Raw genomic sequence first — 17,004 nt, forward strand, 5'->3', positions numbered from 1 at the left:
TCCGATGTTTCCTTGTGATTAGATTGGGTTGTACGTCCATGGCTCTACTACAAAAGTGATGTTGTATCCTTCTTAGATTATCACATCTCAGAGGCACACAGTATCTGTCTGCTTCTTACTGGTGATACTGATTTTGATCACCTTGTCTTAGCATTTGGTTTCTCTTAGTTATTATTCTTGCCCGTGCAGATAATAAGCTACCAGTGAAGAGACTCTGAGAGTATGCAACAATGCCCTCTTTCTCATCACACTTTTTCTTATGAATTTAGCATACATCAGTAATTCTTGAACCAGTCTGTACTATGATGGTTTTAAAGCAGGTGATTTTACCAATGCTATCCTCCCTCCACATTTGTAAGATGATATTCTATTGTATGTCCTTTGGTTTCATCATTTTACTCTGACATATCCCCTATCATGTTTTTGAACACTTCCTTTCTTACACAACAAAATGTTCCTGGCTCATTCTTGTACCTTTCCTGCCTGAGATTTGAAATCAGCCATTTCTTCAAGGATCCCAGATTCCTTTCAATGGGCAATAGATTCTAGAAGCCCATATCTGGACTCTAGGTATGCTTACTGCTACAGGGTATTATTGCTTCTGGACGTTTTCAGCAGAGATAGAAAATATATATATATTTGAAAATATGTATGTATGTATGTTTTAGAAATACTTCCATTTTCTTAAAAAAAAATTTTTTTTTTAATGTTTAGTTTTGAGAGAGAGAGAGACAGACAACACAAGTGGGAGAGGGGCAGAGAGAGAGGGAGACACAGAATCCGAAGCAGTCTCCAGGCTCTGAGCTGTCAGCACACAGCCCGATGTGGGGCTCAAATTCATGACCCACGAGATGATGACGTGAGCTGAAGTTAGATACTTAATCAACTGAGCTACCCAGGCACCCCAAAATACTTCCATTTTCAAATCAACCCCATAAGTTTTTCTTTGCCTTCCTTCATTTCATTTTTTAAAAATCTCTCTTCATCATTATGTTTACTCATTTGCTCAGTCTTGCAGTACACATAAAATAATTTCAGAATTGCTACATCTATTACTCTGTGAGAAACGGACTTTCTAAGGAGTTCAGAATTTGTCAGTATTACCCCCCTGGCTTAGAGTATATACTCAAGATTACGTGTTCAGAAGTTTCTTCAATCAGTCCTTTCCTCCTCCCCCACCATTCCCCATCCTTTCAGTGTGATTATTCACGTGAAATACAGTTGGTCTCATTTGTTTCTGTTTGCATTCAATTTTAGTTACTATTCTCCTCCCAGTTTTGCTGATTTAATTTTTTTGAATATGTAGAAGTTGATGCATTTCCAAAAATAAAAACAACAATAAGCTGTATTTGGGGAAGTTTCTTCCCTCTTTATCCTTCCAGAGTATTTTCCCCCACCCCTTGTCATTAACCAGTTTTATTGTTTTCTGGTTTATTATTTCTGCATTTCTTTTTGCAAAAGTAAGCAGATATGTTTGTTTTATTTCTTCTTCTTTCTTACACAAAGTGTAGCATTCTGTAGACATCCTCCAAAACAAACTTTTCAAAACATCTTGTCCAAATCTATTAGTTTACAGATGAGGAAACTAAGGTTCAGTGCTTCTAAATTTTTTAGTCTTTGATGTTCCTGTTTTTACTGTTCTTTGCTTCTTATCATTTGTTTAAAATGCTGTGTGTGCTTTGTGAGCTTTCTTGTCTTCCTTTTCTGTAAGTTTAATCGTGTAAATCAATGGAATTCTCTTTTGACATTTTATAGCTGGACTATGAGTATATGAAAACATTTACATGTAAGCTTGCATTCTTTTTAACAGGTGGTCAGTCTGACCAAGGCTATGGGTCTAAGGATGAACTTATAAAGGATGATGCAGAAATTCATATGCCTGAAGAACAAGTAGCAAGAGAATTGATAACTAAAACAAAAGTGCAAACAGAAGGTTGAGTACTGATATTTGCTAGCTTTACTTAGAAAAATACTGTAGTTTTTTTTTTTTTCCTCTTAAGATTTCTTTAGTAATCTTTACACCCAATGTAGGGCTCAAACTCACAACACTGAAATACAGGGTCACATGCTCTACCAACTGAGCTAGCCAGGTGCCCCTGTCTTAATTAAGTCTTATTTGATAATTTCTAGAAAGAAATGTAAGGCCTGGGCTTATAAGATACTATGTAATGTTAGCTATGGATAGAATGAGTAGTTTCTGAATTTTAGAATTCAAGAGATCTTTTAGAGACAGTAGGTCAACCCTCAATTTTGTAGGAAAGTGTGATCCATTGACGTATTGATTTGCCAAAGTCAAATAGCTATTTTGTGATAGAACCAAGACTGAACTTGAAGTCCTCAGACTTGTGTTCCAGTGCCTGTTTTATTTTAAAATGCCATTTCACTAGAAGTCCTTCAAATATCTAAGTAGGTATTTTTCATTGGTAGGTTGAATACAGTGTGTGTGGTTTTCCTGTTTGTTTGTTTTTATTTTTTTGTTTTTTAATGGGACTCATTGAGGTAGATATGGTTTGTAGTAATCATTTTATGCAAATGTGGAAGAATTTTCTGGCTTCATGGTAATAAAATGTTCTTCCTATCCTCTTACATAAAAGTGTACTTTCCTTCAATGATGTCACTTATTTTATGCTCCAGAGTTATGCAGAAGCAAGCCCCTCTCCTACTTTACAAGTGATGAGAGTATGTTTGAAGTCCAAAGCCTTAATTTATTCACGGGAGTGCTCAAGTTAGCATTATTGATGCTACAATAAAGCGTTTATTTCAGTCAATGCTGGCAACATTTATGGCATAAAATAAATTAGACACAGTAAATTAGTAATAAAATAGTCATATATTCACTCACACTTGGAGAAAAATATAAAAGAATAAAATATTATAAAAAATCAACATACGGTTTCTGTGCAGTATAAGTAGGAATAACATCCAAATATCTTTTTCGCAGAAGTGTGTGATGTCTCTGCTGTTGTAGCAAAACAGTCACAACCTAGTGCAGAGTCACAGAGTCCTACTGAGCCTCCTGCATGGGGCAGCAGTATTGTGAAAGTTCCATCTGGTATATTCGATCTCAATGGCAGGAAAAGCAGCACTGGTGAGTCTTTACATAATGATTTCTAAGTATTTAAAATATACTTCTACAGATATATATGTCTTTAATGACATTAAGTTGAGGACCTAATTGTGATGAACATGCTAAATTTAGAGCCAGAAGTAAGTTTGAATCCTATAAATTGGCTAAAGAAGTTGTTACTTAAAATGTTCAGTGTTTAAAAGGAGGGGTATTTATTGTGTCCAGTTGTTACTGGGAATACATTTTCTTGTTGCAGTGCCTGTTCTCAGTTTGGTCTCTCTTTCTCATGGTAGATAATTAGAGAGGACTGCAGGGCCTCCTATACTCATTAAGAGCAAAGAGGCAGAGATGTTACTAAATTCCAAAGGGGTTTTGTATGGCAATGGAAAGGCAATGGAAGAAAAAGATTCATATCACTATGCTTTACTACACAAAAATACCAGTGGGTTTTTAATTTGGCCAGTTTTTATAGGTATCCTGAGCCACTTATTTGTGATTAAGTATTTGTTTTTTTGTTTTTATGTTTTTTTATAAATTTTTTTTAACATTTATTTATTGAGTTACTGAGACAGACAGAGCATGAGCATGAGAGGGTCAGAGAGAGGGGGAGACACAGAATCTGAAGCAGACTCCAGGCTCTGAGCTGTCAGCACAGAGCCCAACATGGGACTCGAACTCACAAACCACGAGATCATGACCTGAGCTGAAGTCAGATGCTTTACCAACTGAGCCACCCAGACGCCCCTGTTTTTATGTTTTTTTAATGTTTACTTATTTTTGAGAGAGAGAGAGAGAGAGCAGGGGAGGGGCAGAGAGAGAGAGGGAGACACAGATTTCGAAGCAGGCTCCAGGCTCTAAGCTGTCATCACAGAGCCCGATGCAGGGCACGAATTCATGGACCACAAGATCATGACCTGAGCGAAGTCAGACGCTTAACCGACTGAGCCACCCAGGTGCCCCTGGTTTTTGTTTTTTTTTGTTTTTTTTTTAAGTTTATTTATTTATTTTGAGAGAAGAGAGCACGAGTGGGGGAGGGGCAGAGAGAGAGGGAGAGAGAGAATCCCAAGCAGACTTCGAACTGTCAGTTTGGAGCCCAACCCAGGGCTCAAACCCATGAACCATGAGATTATTACCTGAGCCAAAATCAACAGTGGGATGCTTAACTGACTGAGCCACCCGGGCTCCCTAGAATATATTTTTTAAATTGAATGTAGAACTCTTAAAATGTAAAATATATTTATAGGTCTGTATTTGTTGACAGGTTTTAGTGAACAATACAGGAATACACAGCATACATTGCATGATTGTTAAATGTGTATATGTATGCATAGAGGATGAAAGGCAGATAATACATTACAATGTTATTTCTGGGAGGCAGGATTGAATGGAGGCCTTTTGTTGTTCTTTTTTTGTGTACTTTCTTTGTACCTTCTAAACTTTCTGAATCTTACTCTATGTGTCGCTTTTCAAAAACCAGAAAAGACACTTTCGTAAAAGTTATATCGGAAAATAGAGTTTCGTTTTTAATATTGTACCTCCCCTTTTAGGTAGTACATCAAATGTGCCATTTTCTACTCAAGATCCAGTTGAAGATGCAGTCTTTGGTGAAGTTACTAATCCCAAGAAGAATGGTGATAGAGGAGATAAAAGGCAAAAGCATTTCCCAGAGAGGAGTTGTAGTTTCAGTTCTGAAAGTCGAGCTGGAATGTTGCTTAAGAAGAGCAGTTTGGATCTGAATTCAAGTGAAGTGGCTATTATGATGGGAGCAGATGCCAAGATTCTCACAGCCGCACTGGCCTGTCCTAAGACTTCTCCACTCCGTGTTGCGAGCACCCACAGCTTTGAGACTGCTAACAGTTGTCATCTAGTTGATACTAGGACTCGTGTGTCTGAAAGCACTTGGGATTCCGAGCACAGATCTTCTTCGGTATTAGAGATGCTTGAAGAGAGCCAAGAGCTCCTGGAACCTGTGATTGAGGACAGTGCAGCGAAAACTACTATGAAAAAGGACGCATGTGACAGTCTCCAGAATGATAGTAATCAGCCCAGAGACTTGAAAGTAGAACCCAAAGATGTAATAAATAAGAGGAGTAGTTTACATGGTGTTGTTAAAGCTGTTGAGAGGGAGGATGTTGAAACTGGACTAGATCCTTTGTCTCTTTTGGCCACTGAATGTACTGGAGTAAAATCTCAAGATTCTGAAGATAAGGTGTCTTCTCCAGTTATTGCACGCAATCTGGCTGATGAAATTGAAAGCTATATGAACCTAAAGAGTCCTTTGGGTAGCAAGTCTGCTAGTATGGAATTACACGGAGAGGGAAGCAGAGAGTCTGGCACCATCACTGCATGTATTCACTCTCTAGAGAGGCGATCAAGCCTACCTTTAGAGCATGGTCCGGCAGCACAGGAAGTTCCTGAAAGTGAAAAGAGCTCTCCTGCAGAATCTAGGTCTAAAGCTTTCACTGGGCGTTTCAAGCAGCAGACTCCCTCTCGTGCTCACAAAGAACGTTCACCTTCTCTGTCAGCACTAGTGCGGTCTTCACCACATGGCTCGTTGGGCTCTGTGGTAAACTCTTTGTCAGGACTAAAGCTAGATAATATACTCTCAGGACCCAAGATCGATGTCCTCAAATCTGGCATGAAACAAGCAGCTACGGTAGCCAGTAAGATGTGGGTAGCTGTAGCGTCTGCCTATAGCTACTCAGATGATGAGGTAAGAGTGTTTTATGTGTGTGGTCTATCTGATACTGGCATGTTTCTCATATTTTTTTATATGTAAATTATTATTCAGAGATTGCTGGTAACTTTGGTGTTTAAACTTGAGGCGTATGTTACTTCTTCCTTGAAATGACCTGAACCTAAATGTGAGGAAATTAATAATAAAGAAATAGAATATCAGAACTACTTTATAATTCCATAGATCAGTCTGAACTAACACGTTGTTTCTTTGAAAGTACTGATGATTAATACTTAATAATGCCATGTTATGTTTGCATAGCGCTTCACTCTTAAATAACTTTTATCTATGTTAGCTCTTACATATATGTGAAATCACTCTGCAACTTAGCCTACGTATTTTATACTGCATCACAAAAACTGCTAATTCTTTTGAAAATTATTGTAAAGAGAATTAGTCATTAGACCTTTTTATGAAGTAGAAGTGGGGAAATTTTGCTTATTTGTTTTATAGAAAAAATTTAATTAAAATTTCACCTTTGTGTTTACAGAATTATATAGTACTTAGGCACTTTAGTAGAAAAGACAAACATTTATAAGTGTTCACCACTATGTCACAGGTACTCTCATAAGCTATATATCTATTTTGATATTTTTCATAGCAACCCCACACATCGGTACTGTTGGCATCCCTGTTTTATAGATGAGGTATCTGAGAGTTAGAGAGGTTAATTAATTTCTCCAGGTCCACACAACTAGTGAGAGGCAGAACTAGAATTTGAACTCTGGGAGGTTGACTCTAGAGTCCATGCTTTTAAATTACTGTAGTAGCAAAGAAGAAAGCAATATCTTAGAAGGGGTTCCAGTAGGGGGCTGTCCAAAAAGAGCAAAGCAGGTGATATCTAAGTTGGGTTTGGGTGGATAAATTTGAAATTTTGGGTTAGTCAAAGTGATAAGGTGGTACAAGGTGTATCTGAGAGAATAATGTGAAAAAGCATGGAGGCATAAAACATGCATTTTCAAGATAATACACAATCCATCTCAGATTGCTAAAGTTCTAAATAGGAAGCTAGAGACATAGGAAATGAAATTGGACAAATAAGATTTATATACCATTTGAAAGAAAACTTTATTCTATAGGCAAACTATTAATTGACTCAAAAGTACAATACTGAGTACTATAAGACACAGTTGCATTTTATTGCATTTTAAAGAGCTTACAAGGTCAGTGAAGGAAAGGCCAAATAAACTAGCTTCAAAAGTATCTTAACCTTGCTTTGTGTTAAACTAACCAAATGAGCCACTTGAGTTTTGAAATTTTATCTAACAGTGTTAATAATAATAAAACCTTTCTGCAGAGTAATTTGACTTGGAATGTGTGACTATAAATTCTAGGTGGTCACAGACCTTAATCTTTCTTTTCTTTTTATTGCTATGGCCCTGGTACTAGAGCCTGACAAAGGCAAATAGGTTATACCTAGTAAATATTTTCAAATGAAGGAATGGATACAAAGTCCATAAAAAATGTTTATAACTTTTATCCAGAATTTAATCTAAGGAAATGATTATGTGTAAAAATAACTCGAAAGAATTCATCAGTGTAACTTATATAAAATTTAAGAGTGTTCTGAATATTTAAGCAATAGAGATTTACTAAATGCATAACAGTACATCAGTAAACTGGATTAGGTTTCAGGGGTTTAAATAATGTAGATTTAATGACATTAAAATACATTATATGAGAATAAGGTAAAAAATAATATCCTATTTTGTAAAAATGTATTATATATGCATATTTTAAAATGACTAGAGGGACATACATCAAGATTTTGATTATGCTGTGTAGTGTAGGTAATATAAATGCCTTTTTTTTTTTTTTTTTTTGTGAGAGAGAGAGAGAGAGAGAGAGAGAGAACAGGAAAGGGGGAGAGAGTGAGAGGAGAAAAATAAGAATCTCAAGCCGGGCTCCATCTCACAACCATGAGATCATGACTTGAGTCAAAATCAAGAGTCGGACACCTAACTGACGGAGCTACCCAAGCACCCCACTATTAAGTGCTTTTATTTCCCGTTTTGCATGTCTGTTTAAGTTTTATATCATTTAACATGGTTTTATAACAAGACACAAGTCTTCTTGAAAGCAAAAATCAAAAAGGAGGGGCTCCTGGGTAGCTTATTTAGTTAAGTGTCTGACTCTTGATTTTAGCTCAGGTCATGATCTCATGATTTGTGACATTGAGCCCCGCATCGAGCTCTGCACTAACAGCACGGAGACCGCTTGGAATTCTTTCTCTCCTCTCTCTGCCCTTTCCCTGCTCATGCTGTCTCTCTCTCTCTGTCTCTCTCTCTCTCTCTCTCTCAAAATAAACATTTAAAAAAATCAAAAAGGAAACTGCTTATTGAAATGTTTTCTATCTAAAGTGTCAACAGTCACTTGCAGGAGTTCAGAACTGCAGTGTTTGGAACTTTATTCATATTTTATGCCTCTAATATTGATGGTTGTTGTCTGAAAATTATATTGACAGATGAAATTCTCACAACAACCATATTTTAAAGGACTCCTCTTATCCGTATTTTTCAGATGATATAATTAAAAGCTGGAGTAGTTAAATAATTTCTGCAAGGTCATATACATAATATATGATGGGGAGCCAAGACCACAGTCTGGCTGACTGACTTTAAAGCCCTTACTGTGCTTGTGCTGGGGTGCCCAATTCCAATGGAGACAGTGGGCTCCTGGAGTTACTTCATTTTATGATATTGATTATTTAAAAAAAAATTTTTTTAATGTTTTATTTATTTTTGAGACAGGGAGAGACAGAGCATGAACAGGGGACGGTCAGAGAGAGGGAGACACAGAATCCGAAACAGGCTCCAGGCTCTGAGCTGTCAGCACAGAGCCCGACGCGGGGCTTGAACTCACGGACCGAGAGATCATGACCTGAGCCAAAGTCGGCCGCTTAACCGACTGAGCCACCCAGGCGCCCCATATGATATTGATTATTGAGAGACACTTCAACATACACCAGGGGCACAACAAAATCTTAAAGTGTTGTAGGTCATTACTCGAATATCTTAGAGTGTGGAAAGGAAATTCCCAATAATGGTGAGAAGAGTTCATGGTTTTGAAAAATAAGGGGATGATAATTTACGTAAGAATTCCAGGGAAGTTTAATTCCGTAAAGGGTGGAATGAATATATTCTCATTGGAGAAGGTATTATTTATGTATGTGGGGTTTTATTCTTTTCAATTAAAGGAGGAAACTAACAGAGATTACAGCTTCCCCGCTGGCCTCGAAGACCATATTTTGGGGGAGAATATGTCACCTAACACGAGTGTCTCAGGGTTGGTTCCCAGCGAACTTACCCAGAGCAACACAAGCCTTGGCAGTAGCGGCAGCAGTGGAGACATAGGAAAACTGCAATACTCAACAGGTATGGAAAGGATTGCCGTCTGCGACAAGTTATATGCCTGTACCTTTCCCTGCCGCTATTGCATGCGCAATCAGCCTCATTTGTTGAGATGAGCTGGCGGATTTTTTATATGACCACAGCATACTGTCACTTATTTTATATGATCTCTAAGTAGTATAGTCACCTAAGTTTATTTTTAGTTGTGTTTGTGGAGTATATCATTAGTTCTCAAACTTTAGTGTGTGTCAGAATCACATGGGGGATTAGTTTAAAAATATATACAAATGTCCAAGCTCTAGGCTAAAGCTTTTGAGACTGTATCTGTGGGACGGGGGCCTTAGGAATATATATTTTTAACTAGTGCTGTAGGTAAATAGAATGTATACCAGAGTTTGAGACTCCCTAGGCTATGTCACTGTCATTTCTTAGTACTTAATTATTTTTTTAAGTCTGTTTTTTCCAACGTTCTATTATGAGAAATTTCAAATGTCCTGAATAGTTGAAAGAATCATATAGTGAACAATCATATATAGATTCTCCACCTAGATTTAACTATTGTTAACTTTAGATATATATATATAGATAGATAGATATAGATATATCTATCTATATATATATGTATAGAAATTTTTATACTGAACCATTTGAAAATAAATTGCAGACGTCATCATACTCCCCCTTAAATGCTTTAGTATGCATTTCCAAAGAATAAGGGCATTCTCACACATAGTGTGTTATGACATTTACTTCTCTCTAGGTGAACCTCCATTTCCAAGAAGTGTAAAAGGGCAGGACTTTGAAAAATCAGACCATGGTTCTTCTCAAAACACCAGCATGTCTAGCATCTATCAGAATTGTGCAATGGAGGTAAAAGTTCTGCCTTCTGCGCGTGATAACGTGGCTGTACACATTTTTATTTCAGAATGGTATTTAGCAGAATTCTTTGATGCCATTGTGGGCAGAAGAGTAAATCATTTTGTTGAATTTGCTTCCTGTCTTATGTAAGTAAGGCCATAAACTGGTAGCTTTATCTGTAAAGTGATTGAACTATTCAGTCCAAATTTGATCAGCAAAATAAATAAAATTCTGTGTCCCCAGAGGATGGCCTGTTAAGATGACTTTTTGCTGTGGAGGTTCTCAGTGTTCGCACTTTTCTGCTCTTAGGTTTTGATGTCAAGTTGTTCACAATGCAGAGCTTGTGGAGCGTTAGTTTATGATGAAGAAATTATGGCTGGATGGACGGCAGATGATTCAAATTTGAATACAACCTGTCCATTCTGTAAAAGCAACTTCTTGCCTCTTCTCAATATAGAATTTAAAGACTTGAGAGGCTCTGCAAGGTTAGTATTGTCAAAGCTCCCTTAAGAGGTGAGTGTCCTCCCAGAAGGCATGACTCCCGGGAGAAAAGTGAAATAGTTATGGTACACTCCAGGTGTCCCTTTGCTTTCTCTCCTTCACTTTCAGTATTTGTGTGGAAAATACTAGCACTACAGGAGACTACTTTTCCATTTTATTTAACATATGATTACCAGTAGTAGTTAATTCTTAGAGCTGAACTGTATAGATAATTCAAAACTTTAATATTTATCATTATTTTAAACTTTCTGTCTCAGCTGTCTTACATCTTCTAGAAGAAAAAATGAAGGTGTAGGGGACGGGTTTTTTTTTGACTCTTCTCCTAACGTGTTGCCTCTTTATGGTAGTGCTCTGTGTGGCATGATGGCCGAATTCTAGGCAATAGAAAGACTAGCTGATCTAGTAATTAAGTAACTGGGAGTTTGGTAACTGCTTACCTAAGTAATTGTACTTAATATTCTATTTGTTTTATGGAACAGACGAACTTACCTGACTTTCTACCGTTAGCAGCTTTTAAAAAAATTCTCCAGTTGTACAGGTATTTCTTCTTAGCTTAATTTTTCCTTTTAGCTTCAGGTGTGGAGCTGAGTGGAATCATACTCTAATTCCTGATGCACTTTCATCATTGGTTTGTGCAAGGGCCCTCTTTTATTAGCTCTACCCCCCCCCCCCAGCCCCTGCCATTCCCATTCTCATTCCTTTATCCAACAAAGACATTGCCTCTACGGTGTGTGATGTCTCTTTGAATATATATCCTCATGAAATACATTGTTTTGCACAATTATGCATTTTTAACTTACATAATTAGAATAATGTTGAACATATCTATTTTTATTATTAAGTTTAAAATCTGAGTTGCTATATGTACATCTAATTTATTCCTTTTTCTCCTGTAGGAAGTTAATATCTCATTTTAGCCATCCAATATCCTGTTGTTGTTTCAGTTGCTTCCAGTATTGTGTTATTATAAATATCACTGCAGTGATGCAGTGCACTGTAAAATATGTCTCTCTCTAAACTTGTGAAGAATAGTAGTCTTAGGAGTGAAGTCATTAGGTCATTTTCATGCATGATTTGAATAAACAGTGGAAGATTGCTTACCACATGACAACACCCCCACTGTTAGTGCCCAAGAATTCTCATTTCTGTATATCCTTACCAGCATATGGTATTATCATTTCTTCTGGTCTTTGTCTTCTAATGAGTATAAAGTGGTATCTTGTTTTTGTTTGAATTTTTCTGAATATTAGTGAGTTTATCTCTTCATATACTTGTGAATTATTCCAGCATTTTCTTTTATTTTTTTAAAGTTTATTTATTTTGAGAGAGAGCAGCGGGGGGGGAGGGGGGGGGGGCAGAGAGGGGAGACAGAGGATCCCAAGCAGGTTCCTGCTATCAGTACAGAGCCTGACATGGGGCTCAATCTCACATACAATGAGATCATGACTTGAGCTGAAATCAAGAATTGGATGCTTTACTGACTGAGCCGCCCAGACACTCCTCCAGCATTTTCTGTGAATTACCTGTTTATACCTTGTCCATTTTTATATTAGCTTTCTTTTTCTTGTTGATGTCTGTCTCGAATATTCTTGATATTAATTCCTTAAAATAATGTGTTTTGATGTCATTATCCATTAATTTTCCACCTTATGATTTGTGCTTTTGGAGCCTTGTTTTTGTTTTTTTTGTTTTTTAAATGTTTTATTTATTTTTGAGAGAGAGAGAGAGAGGGAGAGAGAGACAGAGTACGAGCAGGGGAGGGGCAGAGAGAGAGAGGGAGACAGAATCCACAAAGCAGGCTCCAGGCTGTGAGCTGTCAGCACAGAGCCTGACATGGGGCTTGGACCCGTGAACCACGAGATCATGACCTGAACCGAAGTCGGACGCTTAACCAACTGAACCACCCAGGCGCCCCATTTTGGAGCCTTGTTTTAAAAGTTGTTTGCCATCTGTAGGACATGAAGATTTTCTCTTAAAGTTTCTTTTGTTAGCTGTATATTTTACCTCTGATATTTAGGTCTTTAATCCATCTGGAGTCCACCTTTGTGTTTGTGTATGATGGTAGGGATACAACTTTCTTTTTTCTCCATGTAATGAGCTGGTTTTCCATCCTTTCTTCATTGATAGGTAGAGCACCTTTATCACATTTCAAGTTCCCATGCATACCTCACCCTGGTTCTGTGTTCCCTGTTCTTTTTTGTCAATACTGTTTGTGTCGTGTCTGATTGATAAGGGAAGCTCCCCCTCATGGAGTTTTAATTATTTATTTTGCTTAGAGCAACTTTAGTTTCCCCTCCTCCCCGAAAAAGTCCCAACTGGAGTTTTCACTGGGATTGCAGCATTAGCTATATAGATTTATTTGGGGAAAATGGACGTTTTTAGTGTTATTCTCTTATCTTTGAGCATGGTATGTATATATCTCCATTTTTTTAGATTATCCTTTGTGTCCTTTTAATAGGGTCTTAAATTATTCTCCCTAGTCTTATACTTTTTTGTTGTGTTAATTGTGCTTCTTAAGCTATTGTGTTAAGTACCTTATTTTATATTTTCTAAGTGAGTGTAAAGGAGCATTATTGATTTCCACCCCCAAATATGTCATTATGGAAAATTTCAAACTTGCTGTGAAGTTAAAAGACTTTTTTTTACAGTGACACCCAAATATCCATCTCTGTATTACTATTTTATTGTACTTTCTTTATCAACTGTCTATCCCTCCATCGATCCACCAATTTTTCTTATGTTTTTATTCATTTGAAAGAAGGTGTAGACAGTATTAATACACTTCTCCCCCAAAGACTTGAGCATACATATTAACTAAAGTTCAATATTTGTTTACAGTTTTTTCTTTTGCAATAAAGTTGTATATAAGAAAATCTACAAATTTAAAACGTACCATTTGAAAATTGAATGTGGGGGAACCTGGGTGGCTCAGCTGGTTGAGCATCCGACTTTGGCTCGGGTCATGATCTCGCAGTCCATGAGTTCGAGCCCCACATTGGGCTCACTACTGTCAGCACAGAGCCCGCTTTGGATTCTCTATCCGTGCACCCTCCTCCCACCTCTCTCTCTGTCCCCCTCCTGCACACACTCTTTCTCTCTCTCTCTGTCTCCCTCAAAAATAAATAAACATTTAAAAAAATTAAAAAGAAAATTGAATGTATATGTTTGTGCACACCAAACCTTTATCAAATACAGAATATTACTACAGCCTCAGGAAGTTCTCTTAATGTCCCTTGCAAGGCCCAACACTCACCCCATCCCCACCCAGAAAGAGATGGATAGAGATAAGACGAGAAGACGAAAACAAAATAATGAATAAAGGGGGAAAGAAATGACTAGAGACAAAATGGATATTTATGGGGGGAGGATATTATAAACAATTGTAGGTTAATACGTGATAAAATGCCATTGCTGCTCTTTTTCTTCTTTAACTCAGAAAATTAATGAAATATTTTGTTTTCCATCTTCCTTCATAGCTTTCTTTAATGGTTCTCAAATCTGAAAGGATGTTGCATTGAACTGTAATGACTTTGAGACCTTTTTCATTTAAAAAAGTTTATGACAAGAGAGGAAGAGAGAATGGGGGAGGGGGGCTGTGTGTGTGTGTGTGTGTTTGAAATAGATGGTACTTCTATGGATTGTAAAATTCCTCAGTGACTCCTTTACCATAAAGTGATTCTAAATACGAAATTTAGAGGATTCTAGGATTTTTAAAGACTTTTTCTGGATTGCTCCCTATTTAGCTTTTTCCTGAAACCAAGCACCTCTGGTGACAGTTTACAAAGTGGCAGCATTCCATTGGCAAGTGAACCTTCAGAGCACAAACCTGTGTCCGCTTCAGCAGAACCTGACTTGATCAACTTTATGGATTTCCCCAAACAAAACCAGACCATAACTGAAGAGACAACCTCTGCAATTGAATCAAGGTACTCTAGGGTACAGAGAGCTCTTCATTATAAATTGGGTACCCTTGTAAAAATCCCATCTTTGAAGACAGCCTTATGTAGGCGTAAGTTCTGGCATTTTATTTATTTAATTTATTTTTAAGTTTTTATTTATTTATTCATTTAAGTAATCTCTACACCCAACTTGGGGCTCAAACTCATGACCCCAAGATCAAGAGCTGCACACTATACTGACTGAGCCAGCTAGGAGCCCCTAAGTTCTGGCATTTAAAAAATTTAATATTAACTTTTATTACAATACATTGTTTAAGTATCTAATAAACAAATGTGATGATCAACCGTTTTTGAAACTATGTTTAATGTTTTACAGTGTCCTTTTACAGAATGAGCTTCTCTGTAGTAAAAAGTATTCACTACCAGTTTCCAGAGACATATTTTCTTTACTGTGAAATACACCGCTTCCTCTTAAATACTGATTGAATCGGACGTTTATTCAGAGCCTGTTGTTTGCTGAGCATTATGCTAAGCACTAAAAATAAAAAAGTAAGATCTAGTTTCTGCCCTTAGGTGGATCTTGGCCTGGTAGAGGTTAAATACTCATCTGTAATATCTAGTTGGACTCAGGATAATTCTAGGTGATTTTGTTTAATAAAGAGGAAATAATGTTTGAATAAAGCAACTGTGAATGGGCACTTAATCTTTTAAAAAGAATATCTATTGTCTACCCTTTGTCCTCTTCTTCCCATCTGTCACCAGAATTATCCATCCCATCCTGTTCTCCTGACCACTTTTACAGAAATGCCTGAAGAAAATTTAATCTTATAAGGTGGTACTGATTCTTCTCCGATATATTCAGTTAGACTCAGAGTTCACTGTAGAAAATACTCTAGGTATACAAATTGAGATTGTATTACAGCACAAATACAGCATTTCTTCCTCATGTTTTTTAAGTGATGAAATAAAGAAAGCCGGTGGAGAAGTCCAAACCATGAAAATTTCATCTGTGCCTAATAGTTTATCAAAGCGAAATGTATCTTTGACGCGAAGTCACAGTGTTGGGGGTCCCTTGCAAAATATTGACTTTTCCCAGCGACCGTTTCATGGCATTTCAACAGTCAGTCTTCCCAACAGTCTGCAGGAAGTTGTGGTAGGTAACAACATCATAATTATCTGTGTGTTCATGAAAGTATTTATTAGAATAGCACATAATCCATCTTTAGTAGCTTTTCTTTAACCATGAGTGATAAGATAAAGAGACTAAGAACTTTTTATTTTTTGATTGATTGATTTTTATTTATTTAAATTTTTATTTATTTTGAGAGAGAGAGAGAGAATGAGAGAAATGGGCGGGGGAGGTTGCGGGCAGAGAGGGAAAGAAAGAATCCCAAGCAGGCTCTGTGCAGAGCTGCATGCCAGGCTCAATCTCACGAACTGTGAGACCATGACCTGAACCAAAACCAAGAGTCAGATGCTCAACTGACTGAACCACCCAGGTGCCCCTAGACTAACAGCTTTTTAAGATTTCAAGTACATTCAAAAATAAAAGGAGTATACGGAGTCCCTTTGACCCATCATCTGGCTTCAGTAATTTTCAACTTATGGCCATTCTTCTTTTATGTATATCCTTATTCACTTCTTTCCTAGATTATTCTGAAATAAATTTCAAATATCATATATTCCATTTGTAAATATTTCAGTATGTAGTTCCTAAGAGATAAGGACTCTGAAAAATACAATGCCACTATACAACCAAAAAAATCAAATTATTCAATCTCTATTCAAATTTCTATTTTAAAAATGTGAAGTATGTGTGTCTTCTGTAGTTTGAAGAATGAGGATCAAATAACATCTATGCATTACCAATTGGTTGATCTGTTATTTAGTCATTTTACATCTGTAGACCCTCTTTTTTAGCCTTGCAACTGTATTTGTTGATTATGACGCTATAAATTGGTAATTATATCTAGAAGCTTGATCACATTCAGGTTTTTGTTTGGTTGTTTATTTTTGTAAGACAATTGCAGTGGTAGAATGTCCCTCAATAGAAGACATGAACTTTCTTTGTGATGCTAGTAGCGATTAATGCCTCATTGCCTACCTCAGATTATTCATTTCCAGCTTTCAAGGCTGGTAGTCTAATTGTCTTTATATATGTTGGATACATCTGTAAAGAGAAACATCCTCCATGTTTTCTGTTTGCTTTTCCAAAAATGCAGTTTATTTTGGAAAGGTGGGACAAATATTTTTCCTTTTACTTAACCAGTTTTCAAAATAACAGGTTGGATTCCTAGCATCCTCTAAGGTGATGAATTAATTTGGAGGAATAGAGTATCATTATGAGCTCACTAATTTAAATAGGTTTACATCCATTGCTGTTGTTATCCTTATTAATATATCATCCATCTTTGATCAGCTAGAAGCCTCTACAGGTTGGTGTTTTAGTTCTTTTGACACATCTCTAGCAGCCTTTTTCTAATTTTTTTACAAAGCTTCTTTGCTTTCTTAATATGACAAGATGTTTCATGCTCATGTTAATATTTCTTTCTCTAGACCTAAAATCAGCCATTTCTCTAAGAAGCTGTGGTT

At 36.9% G+C, this 17,004-nt stretch overlaps 1 protein-coding gene across 6 annotated transcripts in view; it reads left to right on the forward strand.

Annotated features, from left to right (window-relative positions):
- Nucleotides 1-17,004, forward strand: part of DENND4C (DENN domain containing 4C) — a 122,941-nt gene that overhangs the window by 91,033 nt on the left and 14,904 nt on the right. For all 6 annotated transcript variants that reach the window (XR_006195701.1, XM_042912037.1, XM_042912039.1 and 3 more), the window contains 8 exons: nt 1,811-1,933; nt 2,942-3,088; nt 4,615-5,780; nt 9,001-9,178; nt 9,915-10,024; nt 10,322-10,497; nt 14,257-14,439; nt 15,370-15,565. Coding sequence is in view for 5 of the 6 variants with exons in the window: in XM_042912037.1 (XP_042767971.1) it covers nt 1,811-1,933; nt 2,942-3,088; nt 4,615-5,780; nt 9,001-9,178; nt 9,915-10,024; nt 10,322-10,497; nt 14,257-14,439; nt 15,370-15,565 (2,279 nt within the window). In the remaining variant the exon portion in view is untranslated. The remainder of the gene's footprint in view (nt 1-1,810; nt 1,934-2,941; nt 3,089-4,614; nt 5,781-9,000; nt 9,179-9,914; nt 10,025-10,321; nt 10,498-14,256; nt 14,440-15,369; nt 15,566-17,004) is intronic.

This window comes from Panthera leo, chromosome D4 (assembly GCF_018350215.1).
Source record: "Panthera leo isolate Ple1 chromosome D4, P.leo_Ple1_pat1.1, whole genome shotgun sequence".
Taxonomy (NCBI): domain Eukaryota; kingdom Metazoa; phylum Chordata; class Mammalia; order Carnivora; family Felidae; genus Panthera; species Panthera leo.